The 26,296-nt window shown below is 42.8% G+C and overlaps 1 protein-coding gene across 1 annotated transcript; it reads left to right on the top strand.

Moving 5' to 3' along the window:
• Nucleotides 1–20,385: 20,385 nt before the first annotated feature.
• LOC110836358 (uncharacterized) lies at nucleotides 20,386–25,579 on the top strand. Its single transcript, XM_087347393.1, has 3 exons — nucleotides 20,386–20,462; nucleotides 23,158–23,820; nucleotides 24,870–25,579. The coding sequence occupies exons 1-3, from the start codon at nucleotides 20,448–20,450 to the stop codon at nucleotides 25,068–25,070; spliced, it is 879 nt and encodes a 292-aa protein (XP_087203519.1). The 5' UTR covers nucleotides 20,386–20,447; the 3' UTR covers nucleotides 25,071–25,579.
• Nucleotides 25,580–26,296: the final 717 nt, after the last annotated feature.

Below are 26,296 nucleotides of genomic sequence, written 5' to 3'. Positions count from 1 at the left end.
GGATTACGTACTGAAGAAAGTGAGGCCCTGACACAAAGATTTTCGAGTTCAGTGAACTAACAAATGGGTCACATAAACCAACAAAAGAAAAGCGTGACAATGAGTAGCTAATATCAAACCTTATGACCTAACACACAAAATAAATAAACGTTGAATACATACAGAATTAACACAAACCAATTAAAGGATTGGTGAGCGGTCACATAGGTCATGAGCCCTGAAAGTCAAATGGCTTAGGCGCGTCATAATCCTGGCGTGATGTCAGCCCGAACACTAGGTTCGCAACTCACCCAGAGGTTCGATGGAGTACAAGGCCAAGATGCGGCTAATTCACGTAAATATTTCTGAAGGTCGGGGACCTTCAACTCCCGTCCGTATGGTGGTTTCGTATACCAGCTCATCCTTTCTCAGATAATCCGTGTTCGGAAGGGCTCGATCCGTCAGAACAATGGAAAACAGCGTAGACGGTTTAACAACAGTTCGAAATAATCAGAGCAAAAAGAAGAAATGCGAGTAGAGTAACAGAATATCTTGAGTCAGATAGAAAAGCAAAACCACTTGATACGTACACAGGCCCAGACGCCTTACAAGACTATCACTTACTGACCAAAGTACAAACCAAACACAAGTAAATATGTACATACAAAAATACAAACTAAAAAATTATGGATCAGCAAAGCAGTCCCGGGAACTTGTGTCGGGTCTCTGCCCCACTTTCTAAGCCAGAAAGAGACCTACCGAATTTAGTCCGAAAAGAGTAGAACAGACGTTCAGCGTTCGACCACCGGGCAGAGACTGACAGAACAAAACAGAAGAAGACCAAGGCGCACTCTGATGGGAAGAAGGTAAGGTTAGAACAGAGTGATACAAAGGGAAAGTAAGAAAGTACAGGGTGGGACAAAGGAAACGTCACACACGGTAGAATGATACTGGTTCACGTAACGCAATGCCAAAGATAATAGAAGCGATATGAAGTGGTACATATTGCAAGAGATGAGAAATTTTGGCAAGGATACTTAAGAGCTGGATGAGAATTACGAGAATGGGAAATGATGAGAGGAGGACATTTGTTACAATTTAGAAGTACGACATAAGAAGACCTAAGTGAATTACGCTGCGCTTTCAAATGTCTACGTTGGAAATGAGTATCCTGAAAACTGTAAGGCAGCGATGTTATAATCGTCAGGTCGCAGGGTCGAACACGGGCATTAAGATGATGTCGGTATTCTCTGCTTAAAAGTGAAATCATCAGAAGCTCGCGCATGTGCAGTGAGTCAGTCTGGGGCTTCAGTCGCTGGACGTAACTCGTCGTCGGCCACACATCAGCGTTCCTTCCCAGGGAAGTTGGACAAAAAATGTATGCACCAGCAGATCTCATGACGTGAGACGAAAGCCACAGATGACCTTGGCATATCGAGGCCGCAAAATACGAGAAGTTTGTTCAGACTGATATTTCAATTAGCCCACCAGACCGTAAGAAAGAGGGAAAAGTAACGAGCGCGCATGCGAAATTTGTGTTTCTAGACGAGCTAATTAACTTGGTTTCGCAGAAGACACCCGCCGCTCAGCGTTTGTCGGAGATTTTACTGCTTCATTTCACGAAATATGAGTTAAATGTAAGTCTAACGTATAATTAATTGACCTCATTTAAAAATGAACCATTTAACGGATTTCGAGAGCGATTTGCATTATATTGATGCAAACATAATTCATAATGAAGTCAAAAATTATATTCGTCATATTTGTCGCATGACGTGATAGATAAATGTGTTATCGAATACTGTGTGTGACTACAACGAACAATGGCTGCAACAAATCTACTTCATCGCTCGCGGCTACCGCAGCATTTCCCCCACTCTGCCCCTCTTCTGTACCCTCCTCCCCGAATTCAACAAACCCAAGACGAGACGACGGTCACCGATGTGCCTCAAGGCTTTGCCAGGAACGCACTTGGTGAAAGAGCCTGTTCTTCGCACTTTATCGCATAACACTGACTACGGAGGCAAGAAAAAGCCGCACATCGCGACACGACAGATGTCGACATGGAGAAGGGACACGACCGGTTATAAAATGACACTTATTATGTGCGGTTAACTTACTCGTCGGCGGCTCTAACTTAATATCACGCACAGCAGCATGACAAAGGTACATTATATTTTCACACAGTATGACATAGTAGGCCGCCACGGTGGTCTTGTGGTCAGAACGCTAGCCTTGTAATCTTGGGGTCCCGGGTTCAATTCCCGGTGATGCTCAGATTTATAACTTGTGTTGGGCAAGGCCGTGGTCTAGGCATCACGGAGTTTTCCTCCGGGGGCTTCCCCGGTTTTTCCGTGGCATCCCAACGATTACTCCATTCACACACAGAAGAAGGCAATGGCAAACCACTTCTGGATCATCTGCCAAGAACGTATATGAACAGGTCCCAGTCCTAGAAAAGGATGGAAGGATCCTGTTCATATGGACCTGTCGTCAGACAGAACACTAATAAATAAAAAAAAACACATAGTACTGCAGACTATGAAACCAAAGTCTTTTGTTTGGCTTCGTGGAGATTAATGTGTCCGAAAAGTACAAGTGAGAAAGGTAGGTACGCGATGTGTGTGATCAAATTTATAAAATTAACCCAGAATGGAGGTGTACGATAGTGTATGTCTCATACCAGAGAACTCGCCAAAGTCGATAATATTCAGAATCCTACTTTGCACGAAGTTGATACAAAATTGAACAATTTCATAAAACATTCTTCACTTCACAAAACCATGGGCACGAGAAAATCACAGAACTCAGCCAGACGTACGGAACGACACGGTGTGTGTACAGCGATTTGTCGCGAGGTGCGCGCAGAACATGAGCACGTGAGCTCTCCACTCCTCTTGAATGTACTTCCTTATTTTGCGACAGCGGGACGCGAGCTAAGCAGCCGTCAATATGAAATATTAGCTACTTATTTGTCACTCGGGCCTCCGTGGATACAGCGTCAGAGTGCTTACTTTCCCCACAAACACTCAGAAGCGACAGAAAGCCGTTCCAACGAATATACAACATGTGAACTATGACCCCGGGGTTATGGACTTGCCTGATCCTTGGACCGCAGTGAAATAGAAAACGAGAGAGGGGAAGGACATGAAGTTCTTAAACCAAAATAAAATATTATTTCGTGTGTCAAGTAATGACGGAAATTTGCGTTGAAGTAAAGACTACTATCTTTCATTAAGTGTCTTACGTAAGCTAACTGAATCAAGACCAAACTTCGCCGGTATTGAGAAGTCTCACTCTCTCCAGGCGAATGCTGGAATTGTACCACGATAACATTAGCCACAACTGGCTGCTCGTTTTACAGGAAACAACTGTGTTCATTCAAATATCACAAAAGTTTCTGACAAATGGAATATCTATCGTGAAAAGACTTGGAGCCTTTTCTTTACGAATTTGATACAAAAAGTATTCTTTTTTAAAGTGTCATCAAGTACAATTTCATAAAATGATTTAGCAGACAAAACTCTTGTGTAAATATCAGTTACATAGACGGAAACAGATGTAAGAACAATATGAGTTTGAAATATTTGTGGAAAGAACGAGTTCTGGTCGACCAGTATTATCCTTAAAGTTATCGATATATCACTGTTATAAAAAAATAAAAGACGACAAATGTTTAGAAGGTAAAAGACGGAAAGACCGACATGAAGTGTAACTGGAAATGGCGCAATTCCTATCGAATGTTGCGAGCTAGATCTTGATGACGAGATAGGTCGATAGACAGCACAGCCGTACAGATATTTCTGACCAATCGCCGGTCACGTGTCTGTAGTTTTCAGCTTGTATCAGTTTCTTCCATGCAGCGAACAGCTGAGAAATTGGCCAGTCATACACAACGCCGTGTAGCCGTCCCTGGGTGCAGTTTAGCCTCTCAAAAATTTCGTAGTTGCAACGAAAAGGTTAGGTTGGAACCCGCTTCCTTCCCCTGCGCCGACTAAATTTCAATCGCGATTAGGATCTAAGTCGGTTCCAGCTTTGATACTCTGGGGTTTCAGGGCAGAACCAAAGGCTCAAGTGCGAGGAAAGATCTGCCCACTGACCTCAAGGACTCAAAAGCTCTCATCATTTAGTTCAATTTGTTTCAGTCACGTGGGGACTGGGAACTGCCGAGTGCCGTGCTTCAAAGCGGGAATGGTCAACAACTTTATTCGTGTGGAAACAAACTTGGGAGCAAACGTTTTCAGGACTGACTATCGCTGATCGAGCCTGTTCGATTTATTCGTTTTATATTATTTATTTAATTTCTTCTGTTATTGCATTTCTCAGAGGAAAATGCGATGGGACGATTAAATAAACTGCAGAATGTCCGGCCAGTGACTTCAGGTTAGTATTGCCAGCCTATGAACAGCTTAGGTCTGCAAGGTGTTATCGTTACATCTGATGTGTTTTAAGGTCGGCGACTGACTCTGGAATTCATATCGATAAAGCGTCAGCTAGCTCCGCCCACATTCCTCAGCTTCTCAACTGTTTCCTTCCCTCACGCCACCACTACGTCGCTACAGACTACTCGTTCGCTTTCACTTTCTCTCGTCACTTTATTCAGATCCTCGGGGATCCATCCCTCCTCAACTTCATACTCGTTGGAGACTATCTGATTACCACTGTCAAACACATTATCCTTCGAATAATCTACTTCCTGTGTGGTGGTGAACTCCGCTTCAGAATTTCCTGTAACTCGTGAGCACTGGTCGGACAGAACTGAAGTGAACCATGCCGTTTTCCTTCACAGACTGAAGACTGTAGGTTGGCGATTTCGGCAAAAAGGACGTTAGACCTCTTGCCGCTTGTACACAATCCGACGAAAATTATTAACTCGTGTTTTTTCCCTCAGCTTCGTCCGTTGCTGCGTGGTCTTGCGGAGTCGATGGCACACGTTCCAGGTGTTGGAATATCATCTGCATGTTGTCAAGAAATAATCCAGTCACTTCTTTCACCGTCAGTTTTTCTCGTCCGCTGGGTGGCGACGTCTCTGTCTCCGAGGTGCTGCTGAGCTACTTCTTGTAGCCAGTGGACAGATGCGTCGTCCGTGCTGTCGCAGTCGACGAACTCATGGGCTCCTCTTCGTCTGCAAGGCCGCGGCAGACCAGGTGCTGCCAGCTGTCGTCGTGACTCGCCGTGCTGGGCCCGTAGCTCGCAGCCAGCTGCTGGTCTCCTCAGAACCCAGATTATGCCCTCATTTGTCGCTCAGGCTGGGACACGGTACACGACGTAATCAGCTTGTCACTAGTGAGGCGAGCAGATAAACTACCTTCGCACGGAATATGGAACTTTCAAACTTCGGTGGTTTAATTCTGCCACCTCAGCTTTTCATTTGCCCCAACACGCTGTTCGACTCCTGGGGGACTTCATGAGTCCCTTGTTCCACCACTGTTACACCGCTCAGCTTCTTGTTTAGATCGTCCTAATGATTTAATCAAACTCAAACTGAATGGCTGTTATGGTACTTACGCTGTTTTGGAGTTTGTCCTGGCCGGCAAACAACGAAAATCAGTGCGGTTAGAGGTCTTTAAAAACACATCTGTACACTTTTGTAACGATAATTGCTTGCAGATTATCCTCTTTATTCTAAGGAGTTTGTGATGAGAAAAAAAATCATAAAATGTAAATTACAGATAAATATGAGATAATTAAATGTGTGAAGCTGCAGAACCCTACAAACCATCAGAAAAGCCTTGTCCTGTAGTGTCATATGAAACCATTCACTTTTACGTGTTATTTTATACTTCCAGTTAGAACAAGATGTCCCAAAAATATGTATACACATTATGATACAGAATATGAACCTTGTTAGGGTGGCCACACACGCTACGGCTTACCGGAAGGCTTACGTCTCTGAAGGCAAACCGGAGCGTGTGTGGTGAATTTGGCCGGAAACTGAGCCTCCGATAAATCTGCAGTCGCTTGATTTCTTGCCTCGAGACTTACTGAATGTTTACAAGTCGCAACGTGTGTGGACAGAGACGAGGGTAAAGGCAAGGCTTGTAGCATTTAGTCATCTCAACCAGCTACCGAAAACTTCAAATCCTCGTAGTTTAACAGTTCCAAATGTGTGTCCTCATTCATTCGCAGGTAATTATGCCAGTCCGTCGGCTCTAATCGAATTTCATTCAACAAATTTACGTGAGAATGTTTTGATCCATCTAACCAACTTCTGACACACTTAGAACGTTTCAACTTTATTTTATTTTTCAACATTAAAGTAACAGCAAGACCGATTAAAAATGGCATCGTCTTCACTGAACATTCTGTAGCATCGACTGAAGAATAAGAAGAATGAGCACAAACCTGACACAAAGTCTGTACGTGTGTGAACTCTCAGAGGTTTGAGGCTTACCTTCCGACTTTAACTTGGAAGGCAGGCCTTCCAGTAAGTCGGAGCGTGTGTGACCACCCTTATGGATCTCCGTGTGTTGTGTTTAGGAGAGGGACCTAGTGTGGTCTGCACTTAACAGATGGCACAGCAACATCTTTTCCCATCATTCAGATACGCAAAATGGTGGAGGGTAAATTGAGTACCTCCCACCTCAAGATCGCCAGATTTAACCCAACCTGACTTTTTCTTGTGGAGTACTTGAAGGACGTGGTAGTATACAGCACAAAACGAGGAGCACTTTTTCGAGTTCCGACAAAGAATTTAACGGTCCTGCTCATCAGTTCGAACAGGAAGTTTGGTGGCCGCTTGTAAGTCAGTTGTTCATCGCTGTTAACTGTGCCATGAACCTGACGATGGCCATTTCAAACTACTTACACAAGATTCACTAATTCAGTAAGTGCCAGTGCTGTCGTATGCAAAGGTTTGTTTTATTAAAATGTATTTATTTCATTCATTGAATGCGTGTACACATACTTTTTGCGAGGCAACTGCTTTGTTACTTAAGCAAGTATTCACACATTTAACAGGCCACAGCGCCATTAAGTCAGTTATAGAAGCGAAATAAAAGGTATGAGTAACATCTGCTTAATCTCTACGTTTCAAAAGACGGCAGAATTTATTTGGTTTTTTGAAGACATATAAAGCAACCTAGCAATAAACATATGTCGGTTGTAACAGAATATGCTGTTTCCTTTTCATGAAAAAGACAAGTGACAGAGACCGATCCAGGTTTTGCACATCCAGTGACGTCACTGGCACTAGTTGGCGACAGCATTCACCTTTCAGTCCGCATTTATTCCCACGGTCGCCTTATTTTGTGCAGTACTTTGACATGGCCTTCATTGTTTTTAGGTTATCTGGTGACACTGTTTAAGCTGCAGATTAGATAGCGTTGAATCACATAACATGGTTACGAACAGTGAATGAGTCACGATTTGGAAAGAATCCGGTTTTTCCCTTTTTTGTGGTGTTTGAAGAAACTGAGGAACGCTACGAAAATCCTCAGCAACAGTAAGTTGCTATACTGAGGGGATAACAAGGAGTGAAGACATTTTGGTACGAAGTGAAGGTGGGTCCAGAAGAGATGAGTTACTGCTTCGCCGGGGCATGTGAACTGTTAACCTCCTGGCATGATGGAGGCTGAGAGAAAGGCAACCATGATACAATAAACTGCATGTTTCCCAATTACTTGAATGTGACGAAATCTGGTGGACGTGAGACGTGAACCTTCTCCAGTGAGCGGACAACTTGTTCTGTATTTAGTTTCTACGGAAGGAGAAGCAAATATTTAATGTCAGACCATTCAGTGTTCAGTCGATTTGGGTACGATTCGATTCGTATTGACACAGCCGACACTTGCGTGCTCATTCTTTTGCTGGTTGCCTCCCGCCACACTTAACCTTTGGTTCACATAAACTCAAATAGAACTGCAGGCCTGTTCGTTTACGATTGTGCCAAATAAGCTACAGTTTAGAGAGAAAGATACACCAGGATATTCAACGATGTTTGACGTTTTGTTGAATGCAGCCGCGAGTTGAGCGCAAAATTCACAATGAAACGGAAGGACGGACACCAATAACGAGACAATTCGTGACAAAATAAATTTACCGTTTAGTCACTTATTTCCCGTGACTTCATATCCATTGTCCCCATTTAATTTCTATTTTACGAATTGACTCACTGGGGTTCAACTGTGAGAACTATTCAGAATTTTACACTGGTTAACTCGCTGCGATTTGAATTTTTTTCTGTAAAAATGCTGACTGCATGGCAGACAGCAATTCCGTTACAATTCTGACCTGCAAATTAACCGACAGGAATTTCATACACGTGTCTGGCAGATACCTAATGCTGTAGTGCGTTCAAAAAGTCAATGTGCGTTAGCTATTATGCAGTCCACTTGGCCAATCACACGAGAGGACCTTGTTAATGCGTGTGAATTTATGAGTCCCGACACTACATTAAGAGAGAACACTGATCGAAGCATCGGAGATATTAATGCATTTGTAGTACTGGAGTTTAGCACTTTCTCAACTGCGCTGGAAAGAAACATGATTAGAAATGCGTTCGTTTTGGCGTGCACCACATTAAGACGTTCTTTAAACATTGCATGGGACGAGGATCCTAGGGGCAGAGACTACAAATATGTTTTCCTTTATTGAGCACAGGACACAGTCTTTTGTTTCTATTCTGTGAATGTTTATAACATCTGGATGCTGATGTGTACACTTGGTGCTTGTCGTGGAATGTAAACTAGTTTAAATATTTGTAAGACTGATTCTTTCCAAAAAGCGAACACGAATTAGTTCAATAATATTGTGTTTTGGTAATTTCTGTGATTCCACGTTAGTTCATTTGAATGGGGTTTATGGCACACTATTGCAATTGCATAGAATTGTTCCTGGTTACTGCGTTTGAAAACACTGGAAGAATGACACTTTTTAATTGTTCCCTGCTGATTATTCTTTCCACTCTTTCCATTAATTGTCTTTAATTCACACTGATCCTCTCAGTACTTCCACGTGTCACGTTTGTTCCTTCACACTGTTCACGCACTGAATAAAACGTGTTCATTTTGTGTAATGCTTGTGACTGAAAGAGGTAAAAACTGTCAGCGGGACAAATGTCAAAGACGGGAGAGGGTGCTAGCCTACTTCATGCGATCTGCCGACATGACCGTAAAAACTCAGCACACTAAACCAGTAAACGGTGACACTAATTCGAGCAATAAAGACAGACTCAGACACACGTACAAATAAGCAAGGAAGCACACAAATATGGCCTATGTTTTCCCTTTATGAGAACATTTACTGCGCTTGCGCAGAACATCAACCCTGTCACCTTACAAGTTCACGTCTTATATCTTAATTGCATCATGCTTGTGTTTCAATACAATACTTTTATTTTCCGTCGTTTACACAAGCTTATTGTTAAAATCATATAAAATTTCACATAAAATTGTTACATTTTAAAATTGACGACATGTTTCGATATACAATCTTATCATCGTCAGGTCTATCAAAATTAAAATTAAAATCTGGTGTATCTGTTGCTCTGCTTATATTGTTTTTGTTTTTACTCGTTTTTACTACATCTCCAGGCTTCTTCGATTTTATTTTTGGAGACGCGCCTGGGTGCCTATATCGGGTTGTGTATGAGGTGCGTGTCCGTTGTTATTGAATTACTGTCTGCCATTCAATAACAACGGACACGCACCTCATACACAACCCGATATAGGCACCCAGGCGCGTCTCCAAAAATAAAATCGAAGAAGCCTGGAGATGTAGTAAAAACGAGTAAAAACAAAAACAATATAAGCAGAGCAACAGATACACCAGATTTTAATTTTAATTTTGATAGACCTGACGATGATAAGATTGTATATCGAAACATGTCGTCAATTTTAAAATGTAACAATTTTATGTGAAATTTTATATGATTTTAACAATAAGCTTGTGTAAACGACGGAAAATAAAAGTATTGTAAGTTCACGTCTATTTGGTAAGTTAGTAGAAACTGTATGACGTCACTGTCAGCTGCAACGAATCAGTTCAAACCACCTACAGCTTTCGCACCTGCTGTTAGGTCTTACTTTGGCGATTTACCTGCGGTGTCAAAGGAATAGCAGCTCTGACGCTGTGTGCCGCGCTACTTCAGTTTATGGGTGCGTTGGGAATGGATTTCTCAAGGCATGCGACGTGTTCTCCGGACGCATGGACCTGCGGCTGAAACGACGTCGGAAGGCCGGTGTTTTGCGGTCTTATCACGCTGCAGGATCAATGGAAACTCACATGAACCAGAGTAAAACACTGATAAGGCAAATAGTACACTGCTTATGGGATTTAACACTGAAAACTTTCGAATATTGTCTATAATGAATAACACGCATAATCACCAGAGAATTACGTGTCGTGATAATTGAATATGAACTGCTCTGTCGCGCATATTTCTCATACAGCTTTAACTAGAGCTAACTGAATTTAAGTTGCACGGACACTAGTAATAATTTGGAATGTCACGACTCCTCTTCAGTTCAAAACGCCCCATAAATTTAAGAAACGGGTGTCCCCAGGTGGCGGTAAGTATGAAGATGGCTGCCTTCTGGGTTATCTATGCTACTGTAGAGCTTCAGCTGAGCGAAATTACGCTGTAAGAGGAAACCCCTGGGTTGCGGGATGTTCCCCCGCAAGACTGAAATTTCCCTTCGCGGGTTTGCTCAATAAAATGATTCTGTGTCCTAAGTCCCAACAGGGTCTCTCGCATTTAGGGCTTCTTTCATGATCGTGTCTCCGCTGCCATCCAGGAAAGTGGTAGGTCGAGACGCTTGCTGTGAGGCATTCAGTAATCTCTCGAGAGTCTGTCCTCTTTCAGGAACAAATCCAGTCACAATGCGATGTTATTCTTCGCTAGGAAATAAAGGGATAAGCATGTATCCCTCAACAGACATTCTTCCATAGTTTATTAGTTTTTAAGCTTATTTAAATTCCACAGGACAGTAGTACAAAATAAACAAAGCTAACAGACATAAAGAGTCTTGATCCTTTCAAATATCGTACAACTTCCTTGTGGCTTTTGGCATCAGGTGATCAATCTGACACACTCCGACTAGACAAGTCTCGCGTTGCTACCGACTGACTCAGAAGAAAGTGCTTTGTGCAGTCACGTTTTATTCTGAAGCTAAAGCCGCGGCCAATCAGCTTTCGTCAACAGCGTTTTTAAAATCCAACAAATATTCTTCTAATTAATGCGATTCAGCTAGCCACAGTTCTTTCTGTTCCTTTTAATGAAACTGCTTCATGAAAGCTCAGATATGACCGCGATTTAGGGCGGGAGGAGACGCCACTCACTCTCTTGATCCGTGACATACGCCTCAGGAAGTTGATTTTGCCAGTTCGTCTGACTGCGGGCACTGTCTGCCCCGTTACAAGCGCCACTTTATTGTCTAAATTGAATAGTGGCGTCAAATCGGGGGTGGCGGTATATTTAAAATTGTTTTTAGAGGGGTGTTGTTATTTATTATTACATTGAAGTGTAATTTTACGTGCGAAAGCTGTACTTGGAATATTGAGAACAAAGAAAAACGAAAACTTGCGGACACTCCCACTGTCTTTGTCGAAGAGAAATACATGGGATGGATCCATACCCGTTCTTCCTCAAGTCCTCTTATAATTGGTGTCATTTTAACATAAGAACGCTTGCAAGAGCCAGCTCCCTCCAGCTCCTGCTTTCTTGCCCTCAGAAGTTGACGTGTCTTATAACAGAGTATTCCGGTGAAAGGAAGTTGCCACGAGTGTTGGAAAATGGCAGATGAAAGGGGTGGCTCCTTACAGAAAGATTCCCTACGAATTTTCAGCTCCCAGTCTTTCTCGGGCTAAGTGCAAGAGTGGCGGTGGATGAATGGGCGCTGTATCGGGGGTTGACTGCTTCGTTCTGCATTTCCTTTCCGTTACACGGAACAGTCAAATGGAGGACGAAAAAATTGCACCTATTAATTAACAAACGGAGTTACACATAATTACTTCATTCTTATATTCTCTAGGTAAAAAAATAAATTAAATTCACATGTGAAGAAAAATAAACAGTCTTTATGTAATTGGCGAAATGCGTAATTTAAACATCATGATGGCTGAGAGTACGCAATATCAATTACATTATTTCCCTGCACACAGTTCAGGAGAGACTGAGATGGACAGAATCAGCAGCTGCTGAAGAATAACTATTTCCAGCTACTTCAACATTTTCATGCGCTCTACTGTGTCAGCCCAATCCGAGTTCGACTCCCGCACGAGTTTCCTTGAGATAAAGATAAATTAGTTATACAATCATCGAATCTGGTGTAAGAATTAGGGGTGTATTTAGGACCATTAATCAACACACCTCTTCTTTCATCTAAGTATACAGCCTGTTTCGATTGGAACTTGGAATGTTTTTATTAAGTAATTTGTTAACTTATTTTGGCAACAAAATGTCAAGATTCTGGAAGTATGGTCTTGGAGGTATCTATATGCCGCCCAGAACACAACAATTTCGGCAAGCAAGCTGATTGACTGATCACGTGTAGCAGACTATTGCTATCACATTCTAAATGTAGGTGAACCCAAGTAGGATTTGAGGTTTCACGGCGGCGAGTCTGAAGATGGCTGTCTTCTGGGTTGTTGCGCCATGTAGTCTGGTAGCCTTGATGATGGAGGCAGCAAGTACCTCTGAAACGTCGGTATACTTCTACCGGACTATAAGGCGCAACAACCCAGAAGACAGCCATCTTCTAGGTGAACCCACGTCACCAAGTGCTAATAGAATTCGAAACAGCTATTTCGCGGGTCCCTAGACCAGTGGTATTCAACCTGGGGTACGCGTACCCCCGGGGGTACGCGAAGACATCTTAGGGAGTACGTGAAATTTAAAAATATATATAATATTGTATGATAAACACTGAATAATCAGTAATGTAATTTATTTTAGATGTAGATTATATACTATGCATAACTTGAATTATATACCAACAACTTTGGGGGTACAAAGTTGAAGAGAAATTATATCTGGGAGTACGCGAACAAAAAAGGTTGAATATCACTGCCCTAGACCACCGAAGAGTAGAAACTGGGACCAGATGCAGGGCCTGAATCAAAAAGTTAGGCCACCGCCAAGCATCACGTTAGGTGAGGTTGAGTATTCGGCCTCCTGTTTGGTTTCTGGTCCGTGTAGAGTGGGGATCGCTGCTCCCGTAGCAATTAGGAATTTTGAAACAAAGAAAAGCAGACTGTACCGGGGAAATATTTTATTGGTTAAGCCAAGTGCGCGAAGTACCGTATCAGGATCAAACACAAGTTCACGCGTTGTAAAGGTTCTTGGACAAACGTGATGTCAGGCGAAAGCAGACGCTCGATTAACCGAGCCACGTCGATCAGTAGATCAAAAGTGTGAATAAGCCACAGCCATTACAAACTCGAGTCTGTGGTATCCCTCTTCCGCGTTTCCTTGGGACAAAGAACTCATTTTAATCGCCAGCCGCACTATTACGCTACTTTTCTGCTTGTTACCTCGGACAGAGCCCAGCTCGGTTACCCAGTGATTTGGCAACACGACGTTCAGTTTGTCCTCACAAAACTCACCTTCTTGCTTCCTCAAATTTCTTCGCAAACACAAAATTTTGTTCCGTGGTGCGTCTGTATTTTCCAATTGCCAGGGAAAATTTCCTGCGTGATTAGAAATCAACGTTAGGACACAGAGCTGCTTCGATGAGTTAAAAATCATGCACTGATATTATCTATACCAGTGGTATTCAACCTGGGTTACGCATACCCCCGGGGGTACGCGAAGACATCTTAGGGGGTACGTGAAATTTAAAAAAAAATTATTTTATGATAAACACTGAATAATCAGTAATGTAATTTATTTTAGATGTAGATTATATACTATGTATAACTTGAATTAAACACCAACAACTTTGGGGGTACAAAGTTGAAGAGAAATTATATCTGGGGGTACGCGAACAAAACAAGGTTGAATACTACTGATCTATACAACAGGACCTTAAATTCCCTGTAATATTTGTTGGGTCGATCATATTGGTCCACTTAACAAAGCTTGTTATTAACGTTGTAAATAACAGAGTAGAGGTATAAAATACATTATTAGAGAGGACCATCTTCTGGGTTTTAATCTCGTAACCGGGTATAAATCTTCCAGACTACATGCCGAAACAACCCAGAAGGCAGCCATCTCCATACTCGCTGCCAAGAGAACCTGAAATCTCATTTATCTGCTTAAATCCCACAGAAAACTAGTTTCAATGCAATAAGAGCTAACAGTTCGTTATGACATTTTGATGTTGGACATTGACAAGGCACTTCCACTTTTGCGCTCTCTTTCCTGTCAGTAAAACTGGATCTAGATACAGAAGGAGCGTACGTGGTTCGATTGAAGGCACTATCTGGACATCTTCCTGCAGAGATTCAGGAGAACTATGACAAACCTAAGGATAGCCGACCTGAAGGCCGAGATTTGAACCTGGGACCTTCCGATAAAGAAACAGTAGTGCCAACACACTTGACCGCGACGTTCGATTTTACCGCACCATGCAACAGTTGAAGATCCCCCGTGCTGTTTATTTGTTACACCGTGCAGCAGGGTGAAGGCTGCAACTTACGGCGTACGAGATCTCAGGATACATCGTGTGGACTTGTAGGTAAATACCAACGTTTCGGAGGGGCATACTGTCTTTATCCTCAGTAATACGAAAAGTTGTTGTTCACATACAAGCCCGCACGGCGCTAAACTCAGAAGACCAATATGAAATTTACGTGATAAATTTAGCTGCCTACCAAAATTTCATACTCCGTCTAAATTTGTCAAATAGGTTCAAAGAACAAATATGAAGAGCGTATAAGGAGTGCGGCTAATTGTCGCACGATTTCTTTTCAAAACGGCAAACTCGGAGAGTGTGTTCCGTACTGAAATACGCACGATACTCGCATGCGTAATTTACAACGCTCATTTAGAAGTACTGTATCTGCCTTGTACAGCGAAAAATTTGATCATGCTTTCCAAAACCGTCACATTTTTCAAAATTCCAAAACTGCAATTCACAATTCCAATATTCAAACTACAAGAAATTAAACTAAACTAAAATAAAATTGCCTGTCCTAACCTAATCGACCCAGACTAACTTAACCTTACCTCAACTAAAATAACCTGGACAAACAAAACCTAACATAAATAAAAATAACCCAACCTAACCATACCTAACATAACAACTTAAAATAAAACGAACCTACCGTAAGTTTAACGTACGCAACCGAACCTAACCTAACCTAGATTAGCTTAACCTTACGTAACCTAACCTAACTTCTCCGAACCTCATCAAATCTAAACTCTCCAAACAAAACCTAATATAAAAATATAACCTAACATTGTCTCACCTAACCTAACTTTCCTAAACGCAAATAAACAAACTTCGCCTAACTTAATTTAACATAAATTGAACTAACCTTCTCTACACTTAAAATTGTTCACTATCTGTACTTTCCCATCGTCCTTTGTTTAAAAGAAAAGAAACCACGACGTTTCGGAAACTGGCTCTGTTTCCGTCTTCAGGCGAGAGGTACCTACTCAGCTGGATCCGCCAGATAGAGCTAGTCTCCATCGTGGTTTTTTTCTTTTGAACAAAGAACGGCGGAAAAAGTCCAGACAGTGAAAATTTTTAAGTGTAATCTACCATCGTCAGAACCCTTTAGAATTAAATGAGATAACCTGATCCACCGGTTCTTAACCTGTGGTCCGTGGACTCCTGGGGGTCCGCGATTGTTTAGAAAATTAAATAATTTTTCCGGCAGACGTAATAAAAACAAAATCTGAAATTGAAAATTTCAAAACGCTCTGTAAGAGTGTAAGAATTTGAAACTGCAATTAAAAATTAAGTTGGTACCCTTAGCTTCATTAGTAGGAGATGCGCAAGCACCAAGTGTTTTTGAGGAGAGTGACTGAGAGGCGTCGAAAATTCCAGACACTTCGAGACGTCTCCCGCCTTTTCAAGATGAGATCATCTTACGAGAAAGAGCTACCGGAACCTTTGTGCGTTAATCTGCTGAGCAGTTTGCAGTGCAAAGGGATCACTACAGAGCGTACAATAACTGTCTTTAAGTGTAGTGTGTGTAATAAAGGTCTAAGTGCTTTACTTGAACCCGATTCCATAACAGTATATTGTGAGTAAATATATTTGTGGGTATCCAAAAAAGGACGCTGGATCGCTGGCTTAAGCTTAAGCGGAAAAACACTGAAGACGTCAACAAAGGCGCACAATGCTCAAAACAAAATGATTTAATTCAAAAGAAGACTAAGTGTTGCAAATACGAGGTTGAATACTTATCGATGGGTGTTACGTTTTCAGGTTCCGAACATGAACAGAGGCAATGCGTGCTAGGTTACGAATTATTGTCAGATGAGGCCATGAAACCATCTAAATTACGAAGACACTTGGAAATTAAGCGTAAAGAACATGTTACCAAATCTAACGAATTTTTAAAAAAATAAAGATCAAGAGCTCCGACAAAGCAGGAAACTAATTAAGAAGATCCCAACGGGTTCTTGTAATGAAAATGCTGTGAAAGCTTCGTACGAAGTGTCCGTGATCATAGATGAAGCACAATTTTTAATGTCGCAAATAAGATCGAAGCAATGATCAAAAAACTAGAATTTTGGGTTCGTCGCTTAATGCTGTTTTCAACCTGAAGACCTTCCTGGAATCTGCTGATGAAGAATTATCAAACGAAGTCTTTGATTGAATATTTCACCTAGCATCTGCTAGATATGCGATGCAGATTTGCGAGTAATTTCCACCTCGATTTGAAAGTAAAAATTGGATTAAAGATTAATTTAATGCAGATATTGACAAATTAGCGATACTGACAACAGCAGAAGAAAATCGATTGACTGAAATCTCTACGGATAGTGCACTAAAACTTCAATTCGAGAAAATTCTCTGGCGAATTTTTTGGCAGTATGTACGAAAGGATTATCCCGAATTATCGAATTCCATTCCTTCCTGCCAATTTATGTGTAAAGGCTTTCTCAGTTCTTATACACCTAAACAAATAAATACATAAGCCGCTTAAGAAATGCAGAATCTGGCCTCATAATTCCAAAAAAGAAACAAATATTGACAAGCTAGTCATACAAATTAAAATTCCTATTTTTGTATATTTTTTCAATTGTGAAAAACTGAAATAACCTGAATGGACGTGACTTACCCTAACTTAACATAAACTAACGTGACCTAACATGGTTTAATCTAACCCTGAACTTCTGGCCCAAAGGATTCAAAGCTATACAAGTTACTTATCAATTCGAATAAGCCAGATGGCCTAATCAGTGAAAATGTTAAGAATAGAATATTAAAAGTGTAACTACTGGGATGTCATAGAAGCAGGCCTATTTAGAGGGGGGATAATATTTAAAAGATATTTGGTACAGAGAATATGATATTGTGGATTGGTTTCATCTGCATCAGGACAGGGACCAGTGGCGAGCTCTTGTGAAAACAGTAAGAAACATTACATGAGGGAAAAGGGGGAGATTTTTTTACTAACTGAGCATTTAAATGATGACTATGCTTCATGGATTTCGAGTAGTGATAACAAAATTTCATGCCTCATGATCACGGCAAAATTGCAATAAGAACAGGGCGACAAGGCAACTCAGATCTCACAGCGTAGCAACGCTCTACTGGCGACATAGAGCCGCGTGGTAAGTTTCTTACGTGACCTTGAAGGAGTGAACCTGGTGACGTCTGATGTAGTTACTATTCTTCAATATTGCAAATCACAAACCTGGCGTTGGCGCGAAGTATTGTGTTTAATCTTGTAAATATGCCGTAAACCGAATCTGAATTAATGAAAGCTACGCAAAAGCACAGATCACTGCATTGCGTAATTATTTGAAAGTACGCACAGACACAGGTAACTGTATACAGCTCATCTCGATGTTACAATAGAAACGTAATATCTGAAGAAACCTGGGCTTCATTAATTCGTCTTTCTTTTTGCACTCCGGACCAAGGATGATCCTGTCACCACGTCACGGCTGTTCTATTAATTATGGTGACGTCACACACCTCCCCACCACTCGCAATTTTCAGTACTTCCAAATGCGGTAAGGTGAAAGGAAAGCGTATATTCCACATTGAGTTGTGTACAGAATTCGCCTCACCTTCTCTCAGAGCCTTAATTCAGTGCAATATAATTCAAAAAGAGGGTCTTCTAGTGCTCGACACAGCAAGACCTACAGGGTTTTGTCTGTCCACGTGCGACATTCTTCGCAGAGATAATAATATTCTAGCCAAAAGTCTGAGAGAATCGACAGTGAGGGCTGGAAAGGAGTTATGCAATTAAATACAAGACTAGAAATATTTTCCAAATGTGTTCTATAATCTTCTTTCTGTCCGTTTATCTTCATCTCATCGTTAGACAACCGTAACTAGTTTTCATATTTGCAAAACAATCCATATCCAGCTCTGTCTCGTTGCTTGGTAACCAGCAACACAGGAAGTGATCACTGTGCAGTGCGAGGATGGTAAATAACGGAAAAAGATATTAAACGGTAGAACATATTTCCTGCCACGGTGGTCTAGCGGTTAGAACGCTGGCCTTGTAATCTTGGGGTCTCGGGTTCGATTCCCGGCGATGCCCGAATTTATAACTTGTGTTGGGCAAGGCCGTGGTCTAGGCAACACGGAGTTTTCCTCCGTGGCATCCCAACAATTACTCCATTCACACACAGAAGAAGGCAATGGCAAACCACTTCTGGATCATCTGCCAAGAACGTATATGAACAGATCCCAGTCCGAGGAAAGGATGGAAGGATCCTGTTCATATGGACCTGTCGTCAGACAGAACACTAAATAATAATAAAAAGAACATATTTATAGCACTGCCACAAAAACTCAATTTATTTTTTTAATACAGTTTACTTGCACTGTTTCAATTTTCCTGTCAATGGAAATACTTATTCTCGAAATTAGCACAATAAGTAAAGAAATAAATTCATTTCACTAGAGTGCAGTTTAAGATAACCCAGAGAGTCATATTCACAGGCTGGCTCAGCGCGTTGTGAACACACTGATGGGCCTTAAGAAACAACTGCTTAAGTGACGGGGTTGGACATTCCAATTCTCAAGCATCTGGTAATTAGTGTCTTAGCGTCTTATTAGTAATATGTTTTAAATTCACTCTTTTGCTTGCTTTAAGATTCCACGGCACTGGACCAAACTGCCAAAATTAAAAACAAACAGCTTTTTACTCTGTAATTTGCATGGCGTCGTAATTCTCAGTTAGTGGCGACGGCTTCTGAACGTCACAAGGAAGTGCAGAGGCGTGCAGGCAACTGTGCACATTTTGTGCTCTGCTGGAACGACGCGCGTCACATGAGCAGGTTAGGATAGTCGAACCTCCAGGCCCGTCCTTCAAGTTAAATCTCAGAAGCTCCGAACACACTCGATGATACTCGGCAAGCTATTAGCGGTATCGGGAAATTATTGCCAAGGGAATTTAATTCTGTCATTGTATCGAAACGATGCGTACGTCATTACCTAGAACATCATGATCGACGTCTTAACCGTCATGAGAATTTTGGTTCATGTCAGAGTGGAAAAGCTGGAACTCTGCTTCGTATCAAGAGACACGAGATTCGTATGTAGACGTAGAAACGAGCTATCCTCACTGAAGCTTCCCTGGTTTTTCTCAGTTAGATGCCGGGCTACCACCAGGAATGCTTCTTTCCACACTCTCTCAATTGCCATTTCCCTAAACTGGTCTGTGGAAAACCGCGGACAGCTTTAGTAGTCATGTGAAGTTCCTCGAGGTTAGTTTTGGTAAAGTTGCAAACGTTTCTGCTGCATGTGGCGTCTGTCGACTTATGAAATCTTACAGGTCTCAATCGTCTTTATTCTGACACACCAGACCAGGGCCGGGTCGGAGATTAAGCCCCTATGATAATGTGTTGCTTGGTGGGAACCGCGTACCTCGTGGAGCGGCGACAGATGATGGTGCAACGATGAGATGATGACTGGCACTTTTTATTCCATGACACAGTGAGTTCTTGCTGGCTGGTAGGCACAACTCACCTACCGAAATAACTGACTATTCGCTTGAAGTCTCGGGTTCGATTCCCAGTAGGGAGGCAGGAATATTTATCTCTGCAGTCCATTACCGAATGAGTACCGAGGTCTAAAATGCATGGAGATTTTCATTGACGCCCCTACACGCTTTCGTAGCGTGGTGCACAGTTTTACCACTACTGAAAACTCTCACATCGCGAGTAACAATTCTGAACGTCTCTTTCTCCTCTGTGGTCTATTGGTATTTACAAAGCAACGCAAGATTCACCTGCGACACAACTTTTACTGTCCGTAATCTCCATAGGAGGGGAGGGGGCCTTCCTCCTCTCCACCCGACAGGGTTTATAAGTCGCCGTGATGGCTACAGAGCTCATCAGTTCGCCACAGAGAAGATCAGACGTAGCTGCTGCGCACACACTCAACATGAAAGTTTTAGTGGTAAGTGCAGACGAAGCAGGTTGGCAGGCCGCGTGTTTCGAACGTACAGTCCGAAAAGCGACGGAAATGCAAGCAACTTGTACGCGTTATCATAACAAACTGCATATACCTGTGTTGGTTTATTTAACGGCGCTTAGATTTGCTAGGATTATATTCTTTGAATGGCAGGACAATTAAAGAAAATTTATTTGAATATCCCAGCACGGCATTTGTTCCCGGGCTGAGTTTTAATCCAGGACTTCTTAATACGAAGCAGGATCGCGGTGACTTCAATGCGCGTAGTGGGGAGGGAGGCTATGGTGTTCGGACGATGAGGTGCTGGTGAGTAGGCCAACCGCATGGCACAGGAAGCTCACATCGAACTTCATAAAACACAAAAACGGCTGATTATTTAAAAAATTATGACATGAAGTATCGACGTCACAAAGATCTGCATATCACCACACGTGGGCGGCCACTGTAAATACCGCCCGTGCGAGTGACCGCTCTGGTCTTCACACGCGTACCATTTGCCACAGCCTCCAGGTGGCACTCGACGTCAGCTGCTCTGCGATTTATGGGCCGAAGTGTCTGGAGGGAGTAGTTCTAATTCATTCATAGAAGAGACATTATTTAACGCCATCTGTATTGCATGTTTGGGATGTTCGCCTGCTTCTACAGGCCAGTGTTACGTCACTTTTAAAAGGTTTTTTGAAATTGCTACAAAATACAAAATGTTTGTTCGTTCACAAACTTCACGTGTAGCAAAGCAGGGCCCTCTAAACTGTTTTCGGTTTGGCTACGCTTTCGGTGTCTCAAGACGAGGCCATTCGGGGTTACATCTTACAGAACGAGTGCAACCGAATCTAAACTTTGCAGCATCAGCCAAGGAAATACGCAGGTTGCCTGAATCAGACCAACACGTCGCAAGTATGAAAACTGTGTATGATGGGAACTTAAGCGACCCGACGCGAGATGTTACCAATAACGAACAGTCCAGTGGTTGGCAATCCTGCTTCTTATTCCAGACTTCTCGTGTTCTAATCTCGTCCCGCAACCGACTTATGCCTAAAAACAGGCCACTACCACTTCCTTTGGTTTCATCAAACCAAAGATCAGACTCTTGGTTCTGTAGCGGCGTTGCACGCCAGTAAGATTATTGTAGGTTAACTTAGGCTATGTTAGTTTAAGACACGTTATTTGCACAAGCCGTGACGTTCTTATCGACAGGCAGCGTGCTGCAAGTACAGTCAAATGTATCGCTACGACTAGGGACTTAGTCGAAAGCCTAACAAACTGGAGAATCTTAGGGACAGGCAATGTTCGTACAAGGAAACGAGCGAAGTTGCCTTTAAATGCGTCATTCAAACAAAAACGCGATTGTGTAGAATGCATTATGCTTAAATGGTCGCGTTGTTAAAGGGTCGTTCCAGTCCATGATTTCCACCACCGAAAATACTGAACGGATTTCAATAAAACGTGCTATGAAAACATTCGGCTGGTGTCCATTTTACCCACAGTACATCAGTACATGGCACAAATTTCAGTCAACTTTGCGTTTTTCAGAATATTTTACATTTAATTAAATTGAAGAAGAAAGTATTTACAGGCAAGCAAAAATAGATCGAGTCTGCAATAAACAAACATCGAGGCCCGTGAAGTAGCTACGCAGACGCCAAGCACCTGCTTGAACGTTCCTCCGCTGTCGTCTTAAAGGTTCCAGAAGTTTTAATTGTGATTTCAGCTACTAGGCTAATGTTTGACTGGACGGTTCTAAAAACCGAATAGGGCAAGAAGGCTATGAATGTTTTTCTATAAATACACGAGACGTAACACATGTCAAATCTGAAATAATTTTCCAATGCAAATGAAAATATTCGTTCTACTCACTTCGACCGCAAACTTCGCAGAATGGGAATTTGCGCCAGGGTCCGGTCACTCGCCATGCAGAAGTTTATGCATTTTTGACACCAGGTTCGTTCCTCGACTGCGAAGCACTGCAGAAGCAGATCGCATATTTTCGTAGCAATCGGGACTGCGGTTGCATATTTCACGACGTCGATTCGTGGTGCTTCCTCGGCTCAGTATTAGCTGATCGTGTGTCCCATGTAAATTTAGCCACGTTTCAAGTAAAGTAAAATGTTTGATCGAGGTTTTTTGGTAGCAGGCTCTACTTTTTGTCAAAATGCGGCCCTACAAGAAGACTGTTCCCTTTTTTTCACCCAAACAAAAGACGACACGAGAAGTTTATTTCAACAACAAAGCAAGGCCATTTAAATCCACAATTATTATTAACAAACTGCTAACCACGTTACGCCGGTCTCATACGTGTGATTTTTGTTTATATTTCATCACATAACATGTTGATAGTTAATTTTTTAATAACTGTAATTTCTGACATGTTACATGCAATATCGAATCATATTAAACTCATTTTTCAACATGATGTAATTGAATCACATATATTGAAATTATTTAAACTAGCACTTAAAGTGAAATTCTGGGTTGTCTTCTCAGATGTCGTTCGCACAAAATTACGGGATTAGGAATTAGCTCCCTGAAAGAGGCCGGTGCCCCCTCTTCTCGAATCTTCACGTATTATCGATTTTGATCATCTACCCATTTGAATCGACACTACATAAACTCTGCAATGAGCGAATTGCATAGCCTGAGCAAGCACTTTAGCTGACTCAGACGCCTGTTTCTGACCCCACAGCTCGTCGCGGCTGTAGCCGTGCTGGTGCGGGCCCGCCCGGAAGCTGGGTACCAATACTCGGCGCCGTCGAACACCTATGGAACACCTGGAGGCGGCTACTTAGGCGGCGGCGGCGGCGGCGGTGGCGGCGGCGGCGGATTTGGAGGCGGCGGCGGAATCAGCTCAGGAGCTGCATTTAGCGGCGGCGTCGGAATCAGCTCAGGAGCTGGATTTAACGGCGGCGGCGGCGGATTTGATGGTGGAATCGGAACAAGCTCTTTCGGTGCCGGTGGATCAGGCGGAGACATCGGACTATCTTCGCTCTCTGGCGGTGGATTTACCGGTAGCATTAGCTCAGGAGCTTCATTTGGCGGCGGCTCCCTCGTCCAGAAGCATATTTACGTACATGTGCCGCCCCCAGAACCGGAGGAGCACATAAATCGGCCTCTGCCCCAGTTCCGACCAGCGCAGAAGCACTACAAGATCGTGTTCATCAAGGCCCCCACGCCTCCCACACCTACCGCTGCCAACATCCAGCTGCCTGGTCAGGACGAGCAGAAGACCCTTATCTACGTTCTGGTCAAGAAGCCCGACGAAGCAGAGGAACTGAACATACAGCAGCCTGCCCCGACGCAACCCTCCAAACCCGAGGTCTACTTCATCAAGTACAAGACGCAGAAACAGGTGAGCTTCTGCACATCACCCTGCTGTCCCGAGCTCAGTTCTGTCTGGCAAAGCCTCCGCACTGAACAGACGCACATGACGAGTTCTCTCCTGAACGTTCAACGGCACCACAAATACAAAGTGACGTGTCGTTTGCCGAGTCATTCGGCCAGATATTTTCCTTTCAAGCCAAAGTTTACCCAGAAAGATGTTACACTCTACAGCATGTCTGTCTGTCGCTGAACTCACAGCAGTTTTGTCCGTCCCATGGTATTTGGTTACGCGATAAAAGGAGATCCTGTATGTAGAAGCAAAACTTTTGTTACGTGTGAAAAAACAAAAAATATAATTTATTTTATTGTTTTGCTACAAAAGCGGGAATTGAAAACAATGACCTGTGGGTCCTTGTGCTTTCAGATGACGAACGGACCAGAGTTCTGATATGTGCAATTGGCCTCAAAGGAAGGCCAGACGGCATTAAAACCCCGCACTTTATTCCGTTTCTTATTTAGGGGACAAAATTTGATCTTATCTTCTCACAGGCTTTCTGAATGTTATTTTCAGCGAAAATATATACTTAGCCTACATTATTGTATCCTGGATTCTAATATGTGAGAAGGGTTTAGCAGCTTAAGAAGGCTTTCTCCTTCCGCGAACAATCGAAATGCGTCCGTTACCACGCTAGCAAAGTGTTCTTTTCTAAGATTAAGCAGGAATTTATTTTCTGTACTCTTAACAATTGCTAGAAATTACAATATTTTTGCTTTCATGCATCCCGGTGAGGTGACATCACATGCACTTACTCAGTACAAAATTTAGAAATGCGAGAGAAAGAAATAGAAGCTGCGAGTATAAGATTTACCGAAAAAGTTCCCAGTTATTTAACTGCGTCAACGCACTTGACGGTGACACGTTGGGAAATGCAGTTCTGTTCTTCAACACGTTGAGGAGGAGGCTACTGAAGATTTTAGAAAGTCTCTCACGCATATATTAATTGTTCTGTATGAAAATGCGTCGCACGGCAGAGACGATCAGACCGTTTCAGAGAACTTTCGCTTTGTTTCTTTCAGATTACCTCTGGAGGGGCTACCGGCGGTGGTGTTGGGGTTGGCGGTACTGGCGGTGTAATTGGCGGTATCGGCGGTGGTGTTGGGGTTGGCGGTACTGGCGGTGTAATTGGCGGTATCAGCGGTGGTGTTGGGGTTGGTGGTACTGGCAGTGCAGGAGTGTCTTCCAACTACGGCCCACCAGGAGCCAGTGGCCCGTACTAGTTCCGACTGTTGTCTGTCAACTGCTGATAACCATCGTCATTGTAAATGTTCGACCAGCACAAACCATTCACATGCAACGATCAGCAGTTTGAAACAAATTATCGTAATCGTCGTATCTCGGGTGACATCACTCAGCTCGCTGTTCGACTGTCAGTTCAACAAGCCTCAGCCCAGAACGAAGATGCACCGGATGCTAATTTAAATGCAATGACTATTAACTGAAATCATGGAAAACGTGCCATTTGAGCTGTTGATGGCGCACAGCTGAAAGACAGTTTGCAAGAAATCCTCGTATTATTTAGGGACTACGTACAACATCGATTTACAGGGTATACAAGTGAAACGCACGGATGCCGATGTTCATCTGTTTACTTGTTGTTTGATTCGATTAGTTTTAAGTATCGATATATGTTCACTGCTCAATGCTTGGGTTACGTCCTTTTTGTATTTTTGTATATGTACATATTTTTGCAAGAAAACGGTGGCAATAAATGTGTTCAAAAAACGTTTCAATCTGATATCAGTTTAACACACCGTCTCCCGTACTTTCAACGTAAACAAGCAGATTCTGCAAAATTTTCAACTTGGCGAAAGGCCTTGACAACATTAGACTAGAGATCATTGTTACTGGAACAATGTTATCCCACCAGACAACATGCCCTTTACAAAGAAACTTTGGTTTGACGGATGCCTAGTAGCCGAAACCAGAAGCACTGGACTCGTTTTACTGATGGCCTCTGTAACTTGGCTAGGGGAAGGGGAATCACATTAGCTGAAGGTCTCCAAGACTGGGAGAGACGGGCAATGCCCCTTTTAAAATGTACTTTGGCACCTGCCTTGTAACTGAGAAAAAGCGTGGGAAATCCAAGTCAGGGTAGCCGAATATATAGACACCACACGTTGAGTCTTCATCGGCTGGTCAGCTGAACAGAGTCACCCCGGTAGCCCGTGGGTGACTTTGGTCAGCAAGCTTTCCAAGTTGCTGAAATAAGGGGTTCCCTCCATCAGCTTACCTTGAGTCGAAACTGTCAGTGCTGTAATGTGGTCGGCGAAGAGTGGAAACCCATGAAGATTGAGGCGGTTAGCCGTTTGTGTAGGCCCTTTGACGGCGAGTCGATAAATGCCGGCTGCGACGACTGGTTCAGTGGCTGTAACTGAAGCTCCAAGCCGTCGGCCAGGGCTTCCGATTCTTCGAGTCTGAGAAAGCTAATCCTCTCGGCATTTGC

Source organism: Zootermopsis nevadensis, unplaced genomic scaffold (genome assembly GCF_977971745.1).
Source record: "Zootermopsis nevadensis isolate Lab colony 2312 unplaced genomic scaffold, Znev_1.0 Znev_ptg000011l, whole genome shotgun sequence".
NCBI lineage: Eukaryota > Metazoa > Arthropoda > Insecta > Blattodea > Termopsidae > Zootermopsis > Zootermopsis nevadensis.
Note: the sequence above shows the minus strand (reverse complement) of the source record. Positions and strands in the feature narration are given on the sequence as shown.